Here is an 18,579-nt window from a genome sequence, read left to right as displayed (position 1 = left end):
TCCATTGGCAGCAAACAAACTATATCACTTGGTATTATTCTGTCATGTTAATACCTTCAGTCAAAAGCCCTCACGTAAAAACGAAAGGCCCAAGCCCAGGCCCATGACCAGGTTTGTCAGTGAAACAGTAGTAGTGGGGGCCGCATATTATACTACAATATATTTTCTGTTCCGGTTATCTGCCTGCACACGTCCCAAAGGTACATCTATGTTTCTTGGTTTATTTTTGTTTGTGTTTTGATTTGTTGTTACTAAATTTATTTACTTGTTTTTTGGAATTAGAAGAAAATGGGATATATTGGATCACATGGAGTAGCAGCTTTACATAGATACAAGTACAGTGGTGTGGATCACTCGTATCTTGCTAAATATGTTTTACAACCTTTTTGGACTCGCTCTGTCCATCTTTTCCCTCTTTGGATGCCGTAAGTTTGCCTTTCCCTATACATCAAATCATACTTTTAATTTTGATTTATTCTATTTAGACTGAATTGTATCTATATTGGTAAAATGCATTTTGCCAACTAAGCTAGCTGACTCATATGAAGTGGGTTTGATTATCTAGTGTAATTCAATGAAAGATACTGAATGCATTTTGTTTATTTTGTTTGCATATTTGGATGCTTTGCCACTTACAGACCAAACATGGTAAGATATTCTTTAATCACCGTTTTTCTGGACACTTTAAATTGAAAGTTTCGGAATACTATCTCTGTTGTTTACACTGTTGTTGTTTTGTTTTTCAGATAACATTAATGGGTTTCATGTTCTTGCTGATATCAGCGCTACTTGGTTATGTAAGTTTTAGTTTCTCCTCTAAGCGTTTTGTTTTGTCTCAAATCGCATACTGTAGTATTTTACAAATTGTGCTATTTATATTTGTCTTTCTATAGCTGTTGACCTGTAAAATGACATCTTAAGTTGTGTCCTTTTAGTCCTATTTTATTTTGAATTAGTTAATTATTATTTTTTGAGCAGCTATCCATTGAGGACTTCATATTAATTTGATTGATATGGGCATATGGCTACTGTTATGCCTTTTTTTATTTGTTTATTTATTTTTCAAATTAAAGTGACAGTCGTACTTGCTTGGTTCGTTATCTCCTTTTGGTAGAATCTTGGTGCTATATTTGATAAAAAAGACAAACACAAAAGATTTACAACGTGTCACTTTGGAGGGCGATTGCAGAAATGTTTTGCTAGCTTTGGGAGATAGTAGTTTGTCTAATGTAGGTTGGAACGTTTCTTCTATTGTATGACATAATAAACCTCTAGTTGCAGGCCTTACTGGCTGCAATGTTGGGTAGGCGTACTGGGAATGTTTTGGCACATGAGATTGCTTCTTGGGCTATAAAAGGAGCCTCGTGAACCCAACATCCACAAAGTATTTCAATCTCTGTAACTCATATCTATATGCTTTAAGATAGTTTAGGTGGTGGCCATCGAAAAGAAGAAGAAAAGAGACAAACATAGAAGGAAAAGAGTCACAATATTGGATTCCTTGGTGACGAATATTTAGTAATATACTAATATATAATTGCGGCTTTGATAAAAGTTTGATTTTGATCAACTTAAATTATCTCACTTAATTGATAACTAAGACAAAAAATGCACTCCTAGTTGGCATAAACTTAGAAGATGTATGAAGACGTGAAGCCATTTCCTTGGAATGCTTGGATGGATCATTGATCTTCTTGCTAGAACAAACCTTTCATTTCATCCTTCTCCACTTAATAGTGTCTACATTTTTAGTTGTTTAGAGTAGTGCAATAAGCATATAATAATCCTAATTCGATAGGTGTTACCAAGGTTAGGTGACACAGGTATGATGCTATTTAAGTATGATTGGCTACTACAAAGAGGTTGACAGTGTAAAATGTCTAAAATTAGATTACAGGGAATGTAAGGACGATCATGCTGTATAGAGTGAAGTTCTCTATAATCAATATTTTATTTGTGGGCGAGAATGCTGAGATGGATAACCTGTGGGATTGGAATTTGTTCAATCAAAATTAGGCAATTAATATGTCCATATTTGGTGTATTCCACACATTCTTGTTTATTAAATTTTTTGTGGGAGCAGGGAACCATTTTTTCTTTATAAGAACATATTAATTAATGTTGCATCACTTGTGATGGTCTCTATACTTTTTGGCACAAATGCCGATTTTCACCGTTAGTTTTTTTGTTTTTTTTTGTTTTTTTTTTTCACTATTAGGTAAGCATTATGATGCTTGGTTCCTTTTCTGGTGAGGTTGGAATGTGAGATCTATGCCTAGAACTCAGTAGGCAGAACTTTGAACTTGTTTCAGAAAGTTTAAGGGGATATCCTATATATTAAAGCACCCTCCCTGTCCCCTCTCTCTGGTTTTTCTTTGAATAAATCAACATCTTGAATGAGTTCAGAGGGATTCATTTGGGCTAGGGTTGCTGGGCTCCTTGTGGCTTAATTTTGTCTATCCTTTTTGTGTACTTGTACGCTCACTAACCTATTTTCAGTAAAAAAAATAATAATAATAATAAAATAAAAATAAATAAAAATAAAAATAAAAATAATAAAAAAAATAATAATAATAATAATAATTATTATTATTATTATTATTATTATTATTATTATGATTATTATTATTGGTATTACTATTACTATTACTACTTTTACTTTTATTCCCTTTACTCTTAAATACCCCGATGAAGGCGAGAAACGAAACCAAGACCTTGCCTCCCAAGGCTTGACCAGTAGGCTGTTGGACACCTTCAAAAAGAAAGGTCCTTGAGAACTTTATCGACTTGTACTTTTTTTCAATCTTCATATTCTATGATTTGATGTTTAAAGTTTGTTGCTTCCGCCTAGTCGATTAGTGGAAAAATGTTTTACTCAATTCTTAGTGGTATTATTTTATGTTGCTATACTGCTAGACAACCAAAGCACAACATACCAATGTCAGTCTATATACACCGTTACCTTTTCTTGGATGAATGTGGCATTCATTTTGTTTTAGGATTGCCAAACACTGCTAGTGGTGTTATCTCGGCGGTTGGCCGTTGTTTTGTCACAATTCTGTTAATATGGGTTTCTCTTGCTGGATTGTATATGTTATGTGGGTGCCTTTTCTCAGTATTTTTTATTTATTTTCCTAAAATGGTTACAAGATCAAGATTATTCACTTATTTGTGAAACCTTTTTTCATGTTCGACGGTCACTTCCTTATGTTTTTTCCATGTCTGCCACTTCCAGGTATATTCACCTCATTTGGACTCACCTCCTCCGAGATGGGTACATTTTGCACATGGTTTGCTCCTCTTCTTATATCAGGTTGTGAATCTCTCTTATGCCCTTGCACTGTTAAATGCATTCTTCTGAATTTACAGATGTTTATTCTTAGATTGCTTGATACATGTCATACAACACCTTGATGTTTTTTTTTGGTCGGCGATACGGCACTTTGTTTTTCTTTCATAATATAGAAATATTTTCTTGGCACTGCTTCAAATTTCTTCCATTGAATTTCTGCCACTATAGATATTGAAGCTACTCAAATTGCATATATATGGCATCTATTCAGAAGATTTTTCTGAGTGGAGGGTATGTAACTGATTTGCTTTAATGTAAATTGTGTAATCAGCCAAACCAACCGTATATTTTTTTGAGGTAATAATTAAACGGTGTACTTTTAGTACACGGCACATGTGGATTTTGCGAAGATAGTGCACAGAGTTTACATATTGTTCTGCTGTAGGTGATATATCATCGGTGATACTTCATGGCCTTTTAAATTCGGTTTACCAGGTTTTAAATATTGGATGAGAAATGCTGGTATTTTGTTTTCATATTTGTGCAAGCCTTTTAAACTGGTGTTAGGCAATCAATTGTCATTTGAGTCACATGTTCGTTTGAATCTCTCTTTTTTTTCTTGAAATAGAAAGACTGGACACACAATTTTGTCAAATTCACTTGAGCACATGGTCGTTTGAACTAATTGATAATTAGCACTTTTTCTATTATTTTGGTTTACGATGTATTCTACTTGTGCTGGTATTTTGTTCTACTTTGTATACTGCTACTGATTAGAAAAGATTTCTGTACATATGGGTTGGTTGCTCATTGGACAAAGTTTCTTCCCTCGGACACCATGCAGTAATCTGTAGTGTCTATATGCGATTTTTGTTAGAAGTATCAATGTGGTGATCAAGACAGATTTATCCTTCAGATTTTAAGGAGGGGAGGGGGATTCGTCCAGGGTCATGTCTATAATATGGTAACAACTTCTTGACTGTGCTGTTGGTTGGTAACATTCTTTTGTGATTGTTGGAATATGAAGTTTCATCTTGTTGCATGGAACAAGCTAAGAAGGTATAATTGTTACAAAATCTTTACGTTATATATAAATCTCTATTGGAAAGTTGATCTTGAGGTATACTTTGAAAGAGGAAGACTTGGGATGAAAGTTTGGTGGTAGAGAATTGGGTGGCTGGCCAAGAATGTTAAAGACCAAGGAGTAAGCATCTCCGTATGGGTGTAGCTTTAGGAAGGGACTGTTTAGCAGCAAGGTATAAACGTAAAATTGCATTTATTTTCCTTCCCATTTAGATGATTTGACCGTTTATGGAAGGTTCCATTGTGTGCAGCAAAGCTGCTCAAACTTTTCCTTCCATTTTCTCATGGAAATCAAGAAGAAAATGCTGGTGCGATATTATGGTCTTTGTAAGAAAATTATTTGGGATTTACAACTTAGGAGACACATCTGCAAAGTGATATTTTTAAACATTGTGAATTAAAGAGATCTCAAGAGGAAAATAAATGGTATGTAGGGTTCAATAGTGGTATTTTTATTGTTCGGTCTCCGTGCTCCCATCTAGCAGGTCATTTGTTATGAACAATTGATTTTGAGTGCTGCTAAAATTGCTTGAGATGTTCGATTTCAACAAATAATTGTTTTTTCAATTGGCAGTTCCTTAACAAAATCCTTGCGATGGACAGTTTGAGAGGACAGAGGGATTCAGTTCCCAGTTGATGCATTTGATGTAAACCAGAGCAGGTGAATTTGACCAAGTTACCTTGTAGCATTCCTTGAAGATAACGGTATAAATAGTAGGTTCGAAAGCACCTCACTAAACCTCATTTAGGACAGCGTCTCGTTCCACATAACATTTGTTGGACGTTATGCAAACCATAGGAATAGCCTGTCTTTGAGAACAAGTCAGCACTCAGCAATGGTGGAGAATATCTGTCTGAATTTGAAGACTACTTGGTATTAAGTTTAACTCTTATGAGGGGGACGGGGTGTTTTAGGAATTTGTTGTTCAAACCATAGTTAGCAATTTGTAATGTAGCAAAAATTCGATACAGAGAGCCTCGACAAGAATTCGTTTATTCAATTCGGATTAAAAAAAACGGAAATGACAAAAGTTCGGTTCGTGAATAATTCGAGTATAATACGAAACTTAAAGTAAAAAATACGAGAAAATTCGACAGTAAACATATAGTGAAAATTCGGGCATCCATTGTTACCTCAAAATGACATGAAAAAGAAGTAAATAAGTAATCATTTCCATATTATCAGTTCCATACATAACTAAAGTCTAAAATCCATTAGAAATTTAGAACCAAAAAAATCCACATAAGAAAATGTCGTTCAAACTTCAAGCAAAGGAGAAAAGACAAATTCTAACTTCTAAACAAAAAACAAAAAAACTTTCTATGTAATTATCACTGGTGAATATGACCAAATAGGTTGTCAAAGATGATATCATCAGGAGTAGGAGCACTTGCAGGAGTTGTAGCTCCAGTAGAATTTCCAAGGGCCACATTTTGTTCTTCATTTCTTTCTTCATACTCAGGAAGTTCTCTAAGATTCTCAAGATTAATAGCTTTTGTATCCTTTCTCTCCAAGTTCACAGATTTCATTTTCATCTTTGAATTCATACGTATGTAAACCAAATCTTCCAACATATCAGGTGACAAGTTGTTCCTCTTCTTTGTTCGAGCAGCTTCAAATGCACTCCAATTTCTTTCACACGCTGACGCACTACATGGTTGGCTCAATATGCAAACTACAATCTTTTGAACTACTGGAATTGAACCACCATTTTGCAACCACCACACTCCTACATTAAACACATTTAAATTTTATGTAATCAAGAAAAATGAGCAAAAGAATCAAAGTCCGTAAATCTAATGTACTTACGAGGATGTATTGTTTCCATTTGGTGATCTGCAATGAAGGTAAATATATATTGACTCTTCGTATTGTATTCCGTTATTTGCAGACTAAAAGCACAACGCTCTGCATCTGTACTTAGCATATTTTTTGCAACATACACTAAAGCCTTCTTCACTAATAGGTCGTTATAGCTTATCCTTTCACTTACCATAAACAACGGATTCAAATATGTTGCAAGTGCATGTATACAATGAAGTATGTTCCCTGATCTTCTTGAATCAAACATGTCCCACAATTGCAAGTACTTTGTCTCATCATTATTACATCTTTGCTTCAATGCCTCTCTTGCTCTTTCCAGTGCCTCGTACATATGTCCCGCTGTGGATCCCTCTCCATCTACTAGACAAAGTACTCTAACAAGAGGCTCCAACACCGATATTACTTCTTTTCCATTGTCCCAAAAGACTATTCCTTGAATGATGTCTGTCACTTTTTTCCCTACTTTTTTCCCTCTTGGATCACTACAATGTTTATTACCTTTCTATTGAGGTGATGCAACCATCTCGTGCAACCCATCTTCAACATCAATAATAGATTGCAACATCAAAAAATTATAAGCAAATTGAGTAGCACAAGACTTCTTCAACTCTCTATCATTAGTCTTCTGCCTTAGCAATGTTGTGATTGTGGGATACCAATAAATAAAATTCACTATCTCCTTAGCTTCTTCGAAAACAACTCGTATCCAATCAATTTCTTTATTAATGTCCTTGAGAAGCAATTGCACTCCATGAGTAGCACATCGAGTTTTATAGATATGAGGATATTCTATCATTACCATCTCACTAGAACTTTCATAATTGGAAGCATTGTCGGTAATAATTTGCACAACATTATGTGCTCCAATATCCTCAATGGCACGACAAAGTAGATTTTTAAGGTATACTCCTATTTTCCTTTCACCTGATTCTTCAGAGCAATGCAAGAAAACAACCCCTTTCGGTGAATAGGCGATCATGTTAATGAAAGACCGACCTTTCATATCAGTCCACCCATCTGACATAAGTGTACACCCTGATCCAGATTTCGACCATGATTCTTTGACTTCAGAAACATACTTCACAACTTTAGCCTTAGCATTTTGCACTAACTTTGTGCGAAGGGTCAAATACGACGGCACTTTATACCCACTTCCATAATCAGACAGAGCTTTATAGAAATCCAGAAATGATTGACTTTGAATAACATTGAATGCAATGTTCTTATCAAAGAAAGAGTGAGCAAGAGCTCGATCAACTTGGTCCTTATCCTTTTTATCACAAATTGCTGGTAATGTAGTTTGATGTAAAGAAGACAAATCAACAGGTAAAATGTTAGAGTTTGGTGTATCAACATCAACTACCCCAACAAGTGACGCAGTCTTCCTTTTCTTGTTTGATTTGTTCACAGCCAAAACAGTTTTCTCTTTGACATCTTCTGGAACATGTGGGTCCTAGTATTTTAGACAAATGCATTTTCAGCCTTGATCCTCTTCCAGAATATCTCTTATTGCAATATTTGCATACAAAATGAGTTTTCAAATCCTCTGCATATTCCCAGGGTCTTTTGCTCTCACCATTTTGACTTCTTCTTCAAGAATTATTTCTGTAAACTTGCACCTTGGTTTCTTCTTGACTTTTTCTTCAATGTTGGTGGGAAGTGGGAACGATGGGTTAATTTGTTCTTGGAAAGTTGCAAACAAGAAAAAAGAAAGAAAAATCTTTCTTATTGAGTTCTCTGATTTCGCTCAACTAATTGATCTTCTCTAGGAGTCTAGGATATAAATGTTAAGTAGTTTCCCACTCTCCACTCTCTATTTTCCCACGCACCATTTAGTTTATCCCCCTTTTTTATTAGCTTCCTTTTTAATTTCAGTTATAATGAATCCCGATTTTTTAGGATTTTAATTAATGGGTTAACGAGTATTATCCCCCCCACTAGATGAGCCAATTAGGATCTCCCCCCCCCCTAGATGGGAAATTAGGGTCTTCCCCCCAAATACACAAAAAAAAAAAACACGGTCAATCCAAGTTTATTTTTTTTTTGTGTGCACTTGGGGGGAGACCCTAATTTCCCTATCTAGTGAGGGGGAAATCCTAATTGGCTCATCTAGTGGGGGGTAATACTAGTAAACTCTTAATTAATTTGGGATTACTATTCGAGAGAATAATTAATGTCTGCCGAATTAACAAATTAATCCGTATCATTGAAATATTCGACCTTATTAAACGTTTGCCGATTTAAATGGTGGATTCACGAATTATTCGCCGAATTGGTAACTATGGTTTAAACTAGAAATATTTTATTTTAGGTGTAACCTTTGTTGCTACGTTTTTGTTTCGGGGCTTTTTGCAGTTTTTGCGCCTTCACTGGGGAGGTACTGCCTCACATTTTTTACTTTAATCTTCTTCTCTCAATAAAGTGTTGTTATATGAAAAGGAGAAATGATATATTGGTTACCAATAGAAAAAGTGGTGTAGGTAAAGAACTTTAAGTGTCTTAATTTGTATATCCTTACTAATGGGGAGATCTCTGCAATCTTGCTCATATAACCAAGCTGGGAAGCATGGGGTGTTTTTCAAAAGTGTTGTGTGATCGATGCATTCCAATCTAAGTAAACCGTAAGATATTATTAATGCCAGTTGTTATGTTGAGCAGTGAAGAGTAAGTTATTTCTAAAATTTAGAGAGAGGACGTTAAAACCAATAAGTACACTAGGAAGAATACACTTTTGGAACAATCATAGATCAAGGTGGCTTGGCCATCTGCAATGCAAATTGTCAAAACCTACATTAGAAGGAACTTTCAGGCTGAGGATCCTGTAGTAGGGAGAGGCTAGAAAAAGAGACATGGCCAAGTGGCGGGAACAATGTTCTAAAAAACGGCCTAGGCGGCCACCTAGGCGATCTCTAGGCGCTAGGTAGTGCCCAACCGACTCGTCTAGGCCCAATGTAAATTATATGCCCACTACAAGAAACATAATATGTTTTTATATGAAGTCACACTTGCCATCTTCTTCAACTGTTACTCCTTTTTTATGATAAGTACTTCTGTTTGTGATGTAGATTAAACTGGCGGAAACTTTAGTTTATCAAATATACTCTTGAATTAAACAAAACAACTAAAACTAAAACTAAAACAAATTTTTATTTCTCTCTAAAATATTCTCAATAACACAACTCTCTCTGAACCCTAATTACCAGCCCATTATTTATACTAATCTTAAAAACTATAAACCAATAGGAACACGACATGTGTCAATAACTAAAATAGAATAACTTAAACTAGTAGGCTCACGACCCATGGGTTTGGACTCAGCTAAGGGGCGCACACGTATAACACTTGACAGACGAACTAATGCTTTGCATCATTCTCCCCAGTTTGAAAAGAACTCGTCTCGAGTTTGTATACGCAATTGACTGATGAAATTCGTTGTAGCTGATACCCATCACTCTTCTGCTGTTCAAACGAATTCGACCTCGAATTTTGCCCAGATAATTACTCACAAGAATAAGAATGCACCATAATGTATGCAAGTTTGCAAAATCACCATCATGATTTCTTTGCTCTATGGGAATACTACCACATCCCAAAACAGCAAATACGCATACCTCTAATTGTAACTTTAGATGCACGGAACTAAAGAGTCTTGTATAATTAATATCAAAATCCTCCTAAACCGGATCGGCATACTCAACAAAAAAATTCCCAGACAAAGAGGGAGTAGTGACACAAAATTCAGATTCATCTGCTCCGTATTCATTAAATATTGGTGGATTATCTAAAATACTATCATGGTCCTTCTCGAGACAAACATCAAAAATAGGAAGGGAATCCCAATCAACACAGTTTAATTCCATATTACAACCTTCACCAACAAATAAATCCTCAGTAAAAGAAGAAGTAGAATAAGCCATAACGGGCATAAAAGTGGATGCATCATGGCTATCCACTGTAGTGCTTGGTGCGGCTTGAACAGGGCTTGCTGTCTCGATTTCTGGTTTTTTAGCATACTTATTTTTCTTATGTGATGTAAGAGAGAAAAACATATCAGATTCCCGTGCTTTAGCCAAGAATGTTGTACACATAATAGTTTCTATATCTGGTGGTTTGAGCGGTTCCAAGATTAATTTCCTACCGTTATGCAAGAATGAGTGAGTGTTCTTGGTGCTATCATGAATACTCCTGTGATCAAACTGCCAAGGACGCCCTAGTAGGAGATGACAAACGTCCATTGGAACAACAGTGCACATTACTGTATCTTCGTAAGGTCCGGTTTTGAAGGGGGGAAATCCTATAGGAACCTATCCCAATTTTTCTTTTGCTAGGCCCGTAATTAAAAACCACTTTCTTACGATTTACGAGGTTCATTCGAATATGAAATCCAATCATGGAAATCTGATTATCCCACTTTTTTTACTACCCAAGGCTTCGATACATTTCAAATCGAAAATATCTACCGGAGTGCTATCGAGAGAACAATTAGCCGATCCGGTTTGCGACTTATTACTGATTCTTCATTGTTAGAATGGAAAGAATTAGGTGAAGAAGGCCCACCGGTAATGAATGGGAAGATAGAAAATTGGAAGAAGAAAAGATTTTTTGGTTAGACGTATGGAATTAGTTAAGCATTTTATTCGAACAAACGTAGAACCAGAACGGATGGTTTTGTGCCTATTGCCGGTTCTTCCTCCCGACCTATAGTCAGTGGAACTGAACACTGATGATTGACTGCCACTGGATCTCCCTTTTTAAACCATTGGCTAGAAAATGATTTAGGATGTTTAGTGGTCTGTAGTCCTAGTTTATCGACCATCTCTTGGGAAACTAGGTTATCAGTAGAACCACCATCAATAACAACAGTACACAACTTACCTTTACTGATACATCTGGTTCTGAAAATAGAATGGCGCTTCCATGTCTCCTTATCACCCTCCCCAATGATCACTGCTAGTGTTGCAACTAAGGAGAAGTGTGTTGCTGACATTACTGGGTCTTGTGGATGCTGTGTCGGGGAACTCTGAGCTGACGGTTTTGCTTGAACAGTTGAAGTCAGTGTTCTTAACACGGTGTCCTCAGTACTTGGTGCTTCCCACAAAGGCTCACCTAGATTGGGATTAGGCGCATCCCAGTTAATTTCAGCGCCAGTACCCCATCCTACATCCCAGTCGTCTTCATCAAACTGATTTAACTCTGATTCTTTCATGCCAGTCAGATCTATCGACATAGCTCTGTAAAGATTGAAACTTTAATCTTTAGAAGTAAAGATAATCAGGTGTTTTTTATCTTGAAAGAAGAAAAATTGAATCTCCAATGAGAAAAGAAACAAAAGAGTGAAATTTAATTTCGGGTGAACAGTAACGCGATGAACAGTAACACGAAAAATTAAAACGAATAAGAAAAAAGGAAAATTGGATTTTACTCGGGAACGATTCGTACTCCGATACCAAATGATGTAGATTAAACTGACGGAAGCTTTAGTTTATCAAATCTACTCTTGAATTAAACAAAACAACTAAAACTAAAACAAATCTTTATTTCTCTCTGAAATATTCTCAATAACACAACTCTCTCTGAACTCTAATTACCAGCCCATTATTTATACTAATCCTAAAAACTATAAACCAATAGGAACACGACATGTGTCAACAACTAAAATAGAATAGCTTAAACTAGTGGGCTCACGACCCATGGGCTTGGACTCAGCTAAGGGGCGCACACGTATAACACTTGATAGACGAACTAATGATTTGCATCAGTTTGTGTGCATTGTGTAACTATATATATTAGTAAAAAACACTGCCTAGGCGCTCTCCCACTGCCTGACTACCACCAAGCGTTTTTTGGAACATTGGGCGGGAGAAGTTTTGGAGACATCTGTGCTACAGTTGCTGTGACTTAGATGCAAGTCATTACATGTGGGATAGGGCCTATTATTTTTATCTATGCATTCAGTTACCTTTCTTTTAAAACAGATGATGAGATATGGCCACAGGGATACTTGATGATAAAGTTTATCATTTTTTCTTTCGTCACATAACGTGTTAAATTTATGTTTTGCCCTTTAATTATTGTTCAACATGCATGACAGACATTTGATGCTGTTGACGGGAAGCAAGCAAGACGTACAAATTCTTCTAGTCCATTGGGAGAGCTCTTTGATCATGGTAAATTCCATTCTCCAGTAATAATGTTTTTTATGTACCAGAAAATGTGGCGATTTCTGTTTCTTATTCAATGTTCTAAGAAAATTCATAATATTGATGAAATCTGCAAACTCTATGGCAGGGTGTGATGCAATTGCATGCGCGGTATGTATTCTTACAGATGGTTGTCATGTCTTAGTCCTCGAAGTAGAGTTGCCACTCAATTATTTTTTTTTCTGTTTATTATAGCTTGAAGCTTTGGCTTTTGGGAGCACGGCAATGTGTGGAAAGGACACATTCTGGTTCTGGGTTATTTCAGCTATTCCATTTTATGGTGCAACATGGGAACAGTAAGTTATTATCCTGTCTGGTGGGTTACAGCATTTGCAAGACCTGGTTAGAGCAGGTGATTATTGTTAGTTCACTTCACTGGCCAAATTCATGTTGATGATGTTTCATATGTTGCTTGAGGGGTTTCTTTGTAAGTGAATTGTTTATGGCGGAAGGAAAAAGAAGTAAAAAATAAAATGATGTTAAGATACAATTAGCCCAACTGTCTACTTTCTTTTGCACTTATGTATGCATCAATAAAAGCTACTAATTTGTGTATCTTAATGATTTAGAAGTTTCTGTGTGCTCTGAAATTATTTTGAATCCCAGTTGATCATTTGTATGGGAATAGATGTGAAAGCACTTGGGATTATTGAATAAAGTGATACTATACTTTCTTTTTATATTTCCTTAGAATGTTTTCTAGATTGCAAAAGGGTTGTCTTAGCCAGTTATTGCGATGAAAACTGCTTATCATGAAGGGCAAAACCTTTGCTTGCCTTACTATCATAGAAAGAGGCTTATGGACTTATTGAGTGGTCGCATATATACTTTGATAAATAGTCTATTATTCTAGGCAGATCGCAAATATTTGTTCCTTTCGGGCCTTAACTGTGTAAGATCTTTGAATTTTTTTCCAGTTTAACCTCTAATTTTTTGTTAGTGCCGGATATCATCACCCTTAACTTTATTTCCCGTGTTGTACACTATTTCCGCGGTTAATGCATATGATCTCTGACGTTAATGATTTTGTGTGCGTTCTTTGGCCTCACTCCACCCTTTGTCAAATCATTTAATAACTCTCGTTTTCAGGAGTTTACCTGCCCTTATACGAGTGACCATACATATGTTTAGCCTTGGGTAATTATGCAACCGCATTAAGCCTACTGTCTTCTATGTCTGCTTTCAGAATAGTGGACATCTCTAAGCCTAAAGGGACATTCACTCTTCTTCGTTCCTGTGCTTTTCAACTTTCTGAGTTTATTGTTGATGTCTTCCTTCCTTTTATGCAGTTTGAATTTACCTTTTTCAAATTTTGGTTCTTTAATATGCCACTTTCTAACACTAATTTATCTATACTACTTAGTGGGATTGCTGTTATCTGAAATTTAATGTTTCTTTGTTTTACATTAGTTAATTTACTTTTGATCTTGTTATTAATTCAGCTTTTTCACCAATACGCTTATTCTTCCGGCAGTAAATGGACCTACTGAAGGTCTCATGTTGATATATGTGGCCCACTTTTTCACGGCCATTGTTGGTATGCTACTTGAATTTCATAATCACTCTGCATAAGTTTCTATCTTCTCCCATTTTGTACCAGTTCTCTAAATTACAAGTGTATACTAGTGGTATGATTCCTCTTTTGCGGTTGTTTTCTATTCAGGAGCCGAATGGTGGAGTCAAAACTTTGGAGAGTCTATGGCTTTCCTGAGATGGTTACCGTTTATATCCGGTAAGATTGTGTCCCTCCTCCGCTTCTTTCCCTCCGGCCCTATGGGTTTATAAGACATTCACATCTTAGAAAATAACTTTGTTCTGAGTTAACCACAAGCAAATGTTGTTTTATTTCTTTTTCCAGATATTTCAATGTACAAAGTTGTCTTACTCGTCATGATTGTTTTTGCGGTTATACCAACAGTCACATTTAAGTAAGTGTTCCTATATCAAGTGTTTGAAAGTTTATGATTCATTTCCTTGTCTCCCTACTTACTGGGGTATTACTTATTTAGTTTGTTGTCATAACTAGCAGGTTTTTGAGAACACTTATTTAAATCCCTTTAGTAAAATATCCAGATTATGAACAGAACTAAAATTGAGATTTTGCATTATATTGACTGGTCTAAATGGATTATGCATAAGATTCATTACTGTCTGTCATAGCTAAGTGATATCCCTCCTTTGCTGTTTTTTCTTACCTAATTTTATCATGATATTTCAGCGTGTATAATGTGTACAATGTTGTTCAAGCAAGAAAAGGAAGCATGTTGATGGCACTAGCTATGGTATAAGTTGTTTTTGATCTACCATATCCTTTTAGTTCCAAGATGGCATAACTAATTCATCTGTTTCTTGCCAGCTTTATCCTTTTGTAGTGCTTCTGGGAGGAGTTTTAGTCTGGTTTGATGCTGATTTCCAAAGCACTTGTTTTTTTTTTATATATATTTTGTTTCAGTAGTAAATGAGATTTCTATGCAGGGACTATTTGTCTCCCTCTGACCTCATGGTGAACTACCCACATTTAGTTGTATTGGGAACTGGACTCGCATTTGGATTCCTAGTGGTAAGATACTATGCTTGTGGAACAAACCGCTTGGAGTTATTACTTTAACAAAGTCTTGTCTGGCTAATATGTTCCAAGGGCTTCTAATTATAGGCTTCTGTACGGACTTTATAATGTCTGAATTTGTGGAGGGAATATGTCAATATGGTGGCCTACATGGACTGTGGCTATAAATTCTCTTTGTTAACTCGTCTAGGATGCAGTGCATCGCGTTTGGATCAGAGTATACCTTCTTGGTAATGACCCCAATAAGGAGATTCTTTCATCTGATTTTGAGCTGCAAGCAAATGTACTCTGTCCCATATGCAAATATATCCTGGATCTGATCTGTTTAATATAAACTTGTATGCAGATCTCATTTCAAATGATTTCTATGTATATAAAGAATAAATGTTGTCGATATGATATCTATATCATCCAGTTGATCCTCACAAAGAACAGTAGAACACTCATTTGTATTCTAGCTTGTCAATAATTACAGTCAGAAATTATGAAATCATCTGTTTTTCTGTGAGGTGTCGACTGCGAGGAGACCATCTTCACAAAAATTAGATCCTCTTTTTGTAGATCCACTTTTTGCACTGTAAGTAATGCGGATTAATAATTGGCGAAAGTGACAACTAATTAAAATGCACACTTTGAAAAGTTTTATCGGTACTGCAAAAAGTATTGAATTCCAACTCAGAATCGTGGTCCTTTATTTATTTTAAACTTTGTTTTTCTGGTTTTTTGTTTGGTTCCATTCACCGCTGTCTGAGAAGCTTTATTTCTTGGCAGGGAAGGATGATTCTGGCTCACTTGTGTGATGAACCAAAGGGATTGAAAACTGGAATGTGCATGGTGTGTTTCTAATTTATCCTGACTTTATTTTTATTATTTTTCAGCTACAAATAGCTGATCAATTTCTCATCCTTTTCTTATGCTATTCTGTGTTCTTTTTCCCTGAAAAAGTTCCATGATTGTGGATTTCTTGTTCATTTACACGTAAATAAGAAAAATATTCTTATTAAACTACTACTTCCGCGATCTTTGGGATCTTATCCCTTTGAATTGCTGTGCAGTAACAATTCAAATGGCATTATGGTCCTGTAAAGGCGGAGAAAATTTGGAAGTTAAATTGCATCCAATTGCACAAGTAAAATTTTGTTAGATAATAAAGAGTTTCCTGTATAGTTGTCCCCGAAGCTTCAACATGTTAACATCATTTCATTAATTTTCTACAGTCACTGTTGTATCTTCCTTTTGCCATCGCTAATGCGCTTACTGCCAGGCTTAACGACAGGTATTCTACTGATTGTCTTTACACAGTTTTTTGTTTTTGGTGAAACATAATTGAGTTTGAGAAGATAATATGTATATGGTTGCAGTCCTCGGAGTAAGTTCTTTGTCTAATGATCTTCCTTTCCACCTTGTTGCCACAGGATTCCTTTAGTTGATGAGAGCTTGGTTCTTCTTGGCTACTTTGTGTTTACAGGTAAATCTCTCACTCTCCATTTTAGTGTAAATTTGCAGTCATGAATATTGGCCAGCAGGAGCGATCCCTGCAGTTTCCTTTTAATAGCTTCATAATGTGTCAGTTTCCCTTGAATGATAATCCAGTATCTTTTTTGATTGGGCTTCTTGCTTTCTTCTTTACCCACTTATTGGAAGAGAAGAAAGTTTATTTAGTAATGCCAAGTGTTTGGTCAACTATGTTGGTATTAGTGAAATTGGCTTTTATCAGAGCTAGAAAGCATATTGCTATGACTTCAATATTTTTTATTAGTGAAATTTCCTAGTTGGTGCTACAGTCATTATTCTTGATGCTTCTATTTGACAAATTTGGTGCCTCACATTTTCCTTTTTCATGAATTTAGTTGGACTCTACTTACAATTTGCTACGTCAGTCATCCACGAAATCACCTCTGCTCTGGGAATATATTGCTTCAGGTAGGATCTTTGTGGTTCAAGCTTACATATAAAAAAAATGGAAGTTAAACTTGTCCTCTGAGCCTCTAGTGTCTTCTAAGGATTTTCTCAGGGATTTGGAAAACAGCCTATCCAAAATCCACTTTTTGTCGTGGCAAATTGGCAATGACTTCCATTTTTCATGTGTTGGAAAGCCCCTAGCTTCAGAACTTACTGATGCTGCAATTTTCATTTATAAACCCTAAGAGAGAGAGAGATAGATTTAAATTGGTTGTAATAGTTTTTTTTATTTTTTTAAATGGCAGGATTACCAGGAAGGAAGCTTGATTACGGAAGACTTCTACCTGTTAAGCGTAATGTGTTTTTCCTTGTATTAATGTACTATATGTTTTTGACAGTTAAAGCTCTTTTGGGGTGTCTACTCTATTGTTGAAGGTGTGGGTAAACTGCCCTCCAAATTTAGCTGTTAACACGTTTACCCTAATGGTATTATACTGGGAATTTTGTAACCATAGTGTTCTTAGTTGACGACCGAAAGACGTGGTTATTATTTATCAAGAAAAAAAGAAAATGTCTTTTGGTTATCAAGTACGTTTGAATTATTGGACCTCAAGATTTCTTAGATTTCAGGCACCTATGTTAAAACATCCTTAGGTGAGAGGAGATCCTAGAACATGTCAATATGGAACAACTCCAACAATCGGCACCCATATTAACCTGCTTTTACTAGCGACGCTTCTTTTAAAGGCTCCATGGGCGATGGGTGTAGGACATGAACTAAAATTAACACCGTAGCTTAGCAAAAGCAGAAAGGCAGACGTTTCCTACTACTAGCTGGAAATATCGTGAAGAAAGTCCCAACTCTGCATAGTTTATCATGTTTGTTTAGCCAATTCTTGATGATTTTGTTTTCCTGATAATGGATATATATTGATTAGAGAGAAATAGTCTGGACATCTAACACAACATTACAAGGTGGAAGAGTATTCTGACCTGCAGCCTTTGAAGCCCAGGCTGCCAGTTCATGAGCCTCCCCTATAAAAGTTCTACTTAACCAAATAAAATTAAAAGCACCTATAGAGTTCTACTTAGAATATGATTCATCACACTTCTAGACTGCCAACAACACTCCTCAGGAAGACTATTCAGAGTCTTTATAACAATTTGATTATCTCCAAAGAAGTCCACCCTCTCGCATCCTAGGTCCTTAGCTATCAAGACTGCAACTTCAGCAGCCACTAATCCAACTTCCTCTGACGTAGTTGTTCTGAAATTCCTAACTGTTGCCTTTAGAATTTCACCTCCCCCAGATTTGGCTATTGTTCCAGCTGCTGCTCTGCCATTGGACATGTCAAAAGATGCATCAAACAAGATATTAGTATTGTTGTTAGGCATCACATTATTAAGACTATTGGACTCATTGGTTTCTACAAAAATATTATAGGAGTCAGAAGTGTTAGGGGATTGAGTAGATGTTTCTTCAAAGGTCTTTATAGTTCTGGTCCAGAAGGCTTCTGTCTTCTTGATGATGGTGATCCTGTTCTTCTGACCTGCATCAAACAAAATGCTATTCCTGTGCTCCCAAATATTCAGAAGCAACAGTAGTGCGTATATACCCAAGCTCCTTATGTACTCTTCTTTATTCGCAGTCCATCCTAAAAACTCATCTAACCGTTCTTTGGTACTTCTATTAGGATACATATCTACTCTT

At 36.0% G+C, this 18,579-nt stretch overlaps 1 protein-coding gene and 1 long non-coding RNA gene across 2 annotated transcripts; both read left to right on the top strand.

Moving 5' to 3' along the window:
* The first annotated feature begins 42 nt into the window (after positions 1-42).
* On the top strand, positions 43-17,456 carry LOC147489310 (choline/ethanolaminephosphotransferase 1). The gene is made up of 19 exons (XM_086570211.1): positions 43-200; positions 283-425; positions 639-648; positions 747-797; positions 3,236-3,313; positions 12,292-12,367; positions 12,489-12,511; positions 12,596-12,696; positions 13,843-13,937; positions 14,064-14,132; positions 14,259-14,328; positions 14,619-14,682; positions 14,757-14,797; positions 14,876-14,960; positions 15,738-15,800; positions 16,184-16,242; positions 16,382-16,434; positions 16,817-16,889; positions 17,174-17,456. Exons 2-19 carry the CDS (start codon positions 289-291, stop codon positions 17,193-17,195), a joined length of 1,170 nt encoding a protein of 389 aa, XP_086426337.1. The 5' UTR covers positions 43-200; positions 283-288; the 3' UTR covers positions 17,196-17,456.
* LOC147489311 (uncharacterized) lies at positions 3,322-6,145 on the top strand. The gene is made up of 2 exons (XR_015200866.1): positions 3,322-4,801; positions 4,950-6,145. It is a non-coding gene; the product is annotated as an uncharacterized LOC147489311 (long non-coding RNA).
* Positions 17,457-18,579: the final 1,123 nt, after the last annotated feature.

This window comes from Coptis chinensis, chromosome 7, assembly GCF_015680905.1.
Source record: "Coptis chinensis isolate HL-2020 chromosome 7, ASM1568090v1, whole genome shotgun sequence".
NCBI classification, from domain to species: Eukaryota; Viridiplantae; Streptophyta; class Magnoliopsida; order Ranunculales; family Ranunculaceae; genus Coptis; species Coptis chinensis.
This window is presented reverse-complemented; position numbering and strand designations above follow the sequence as displayed.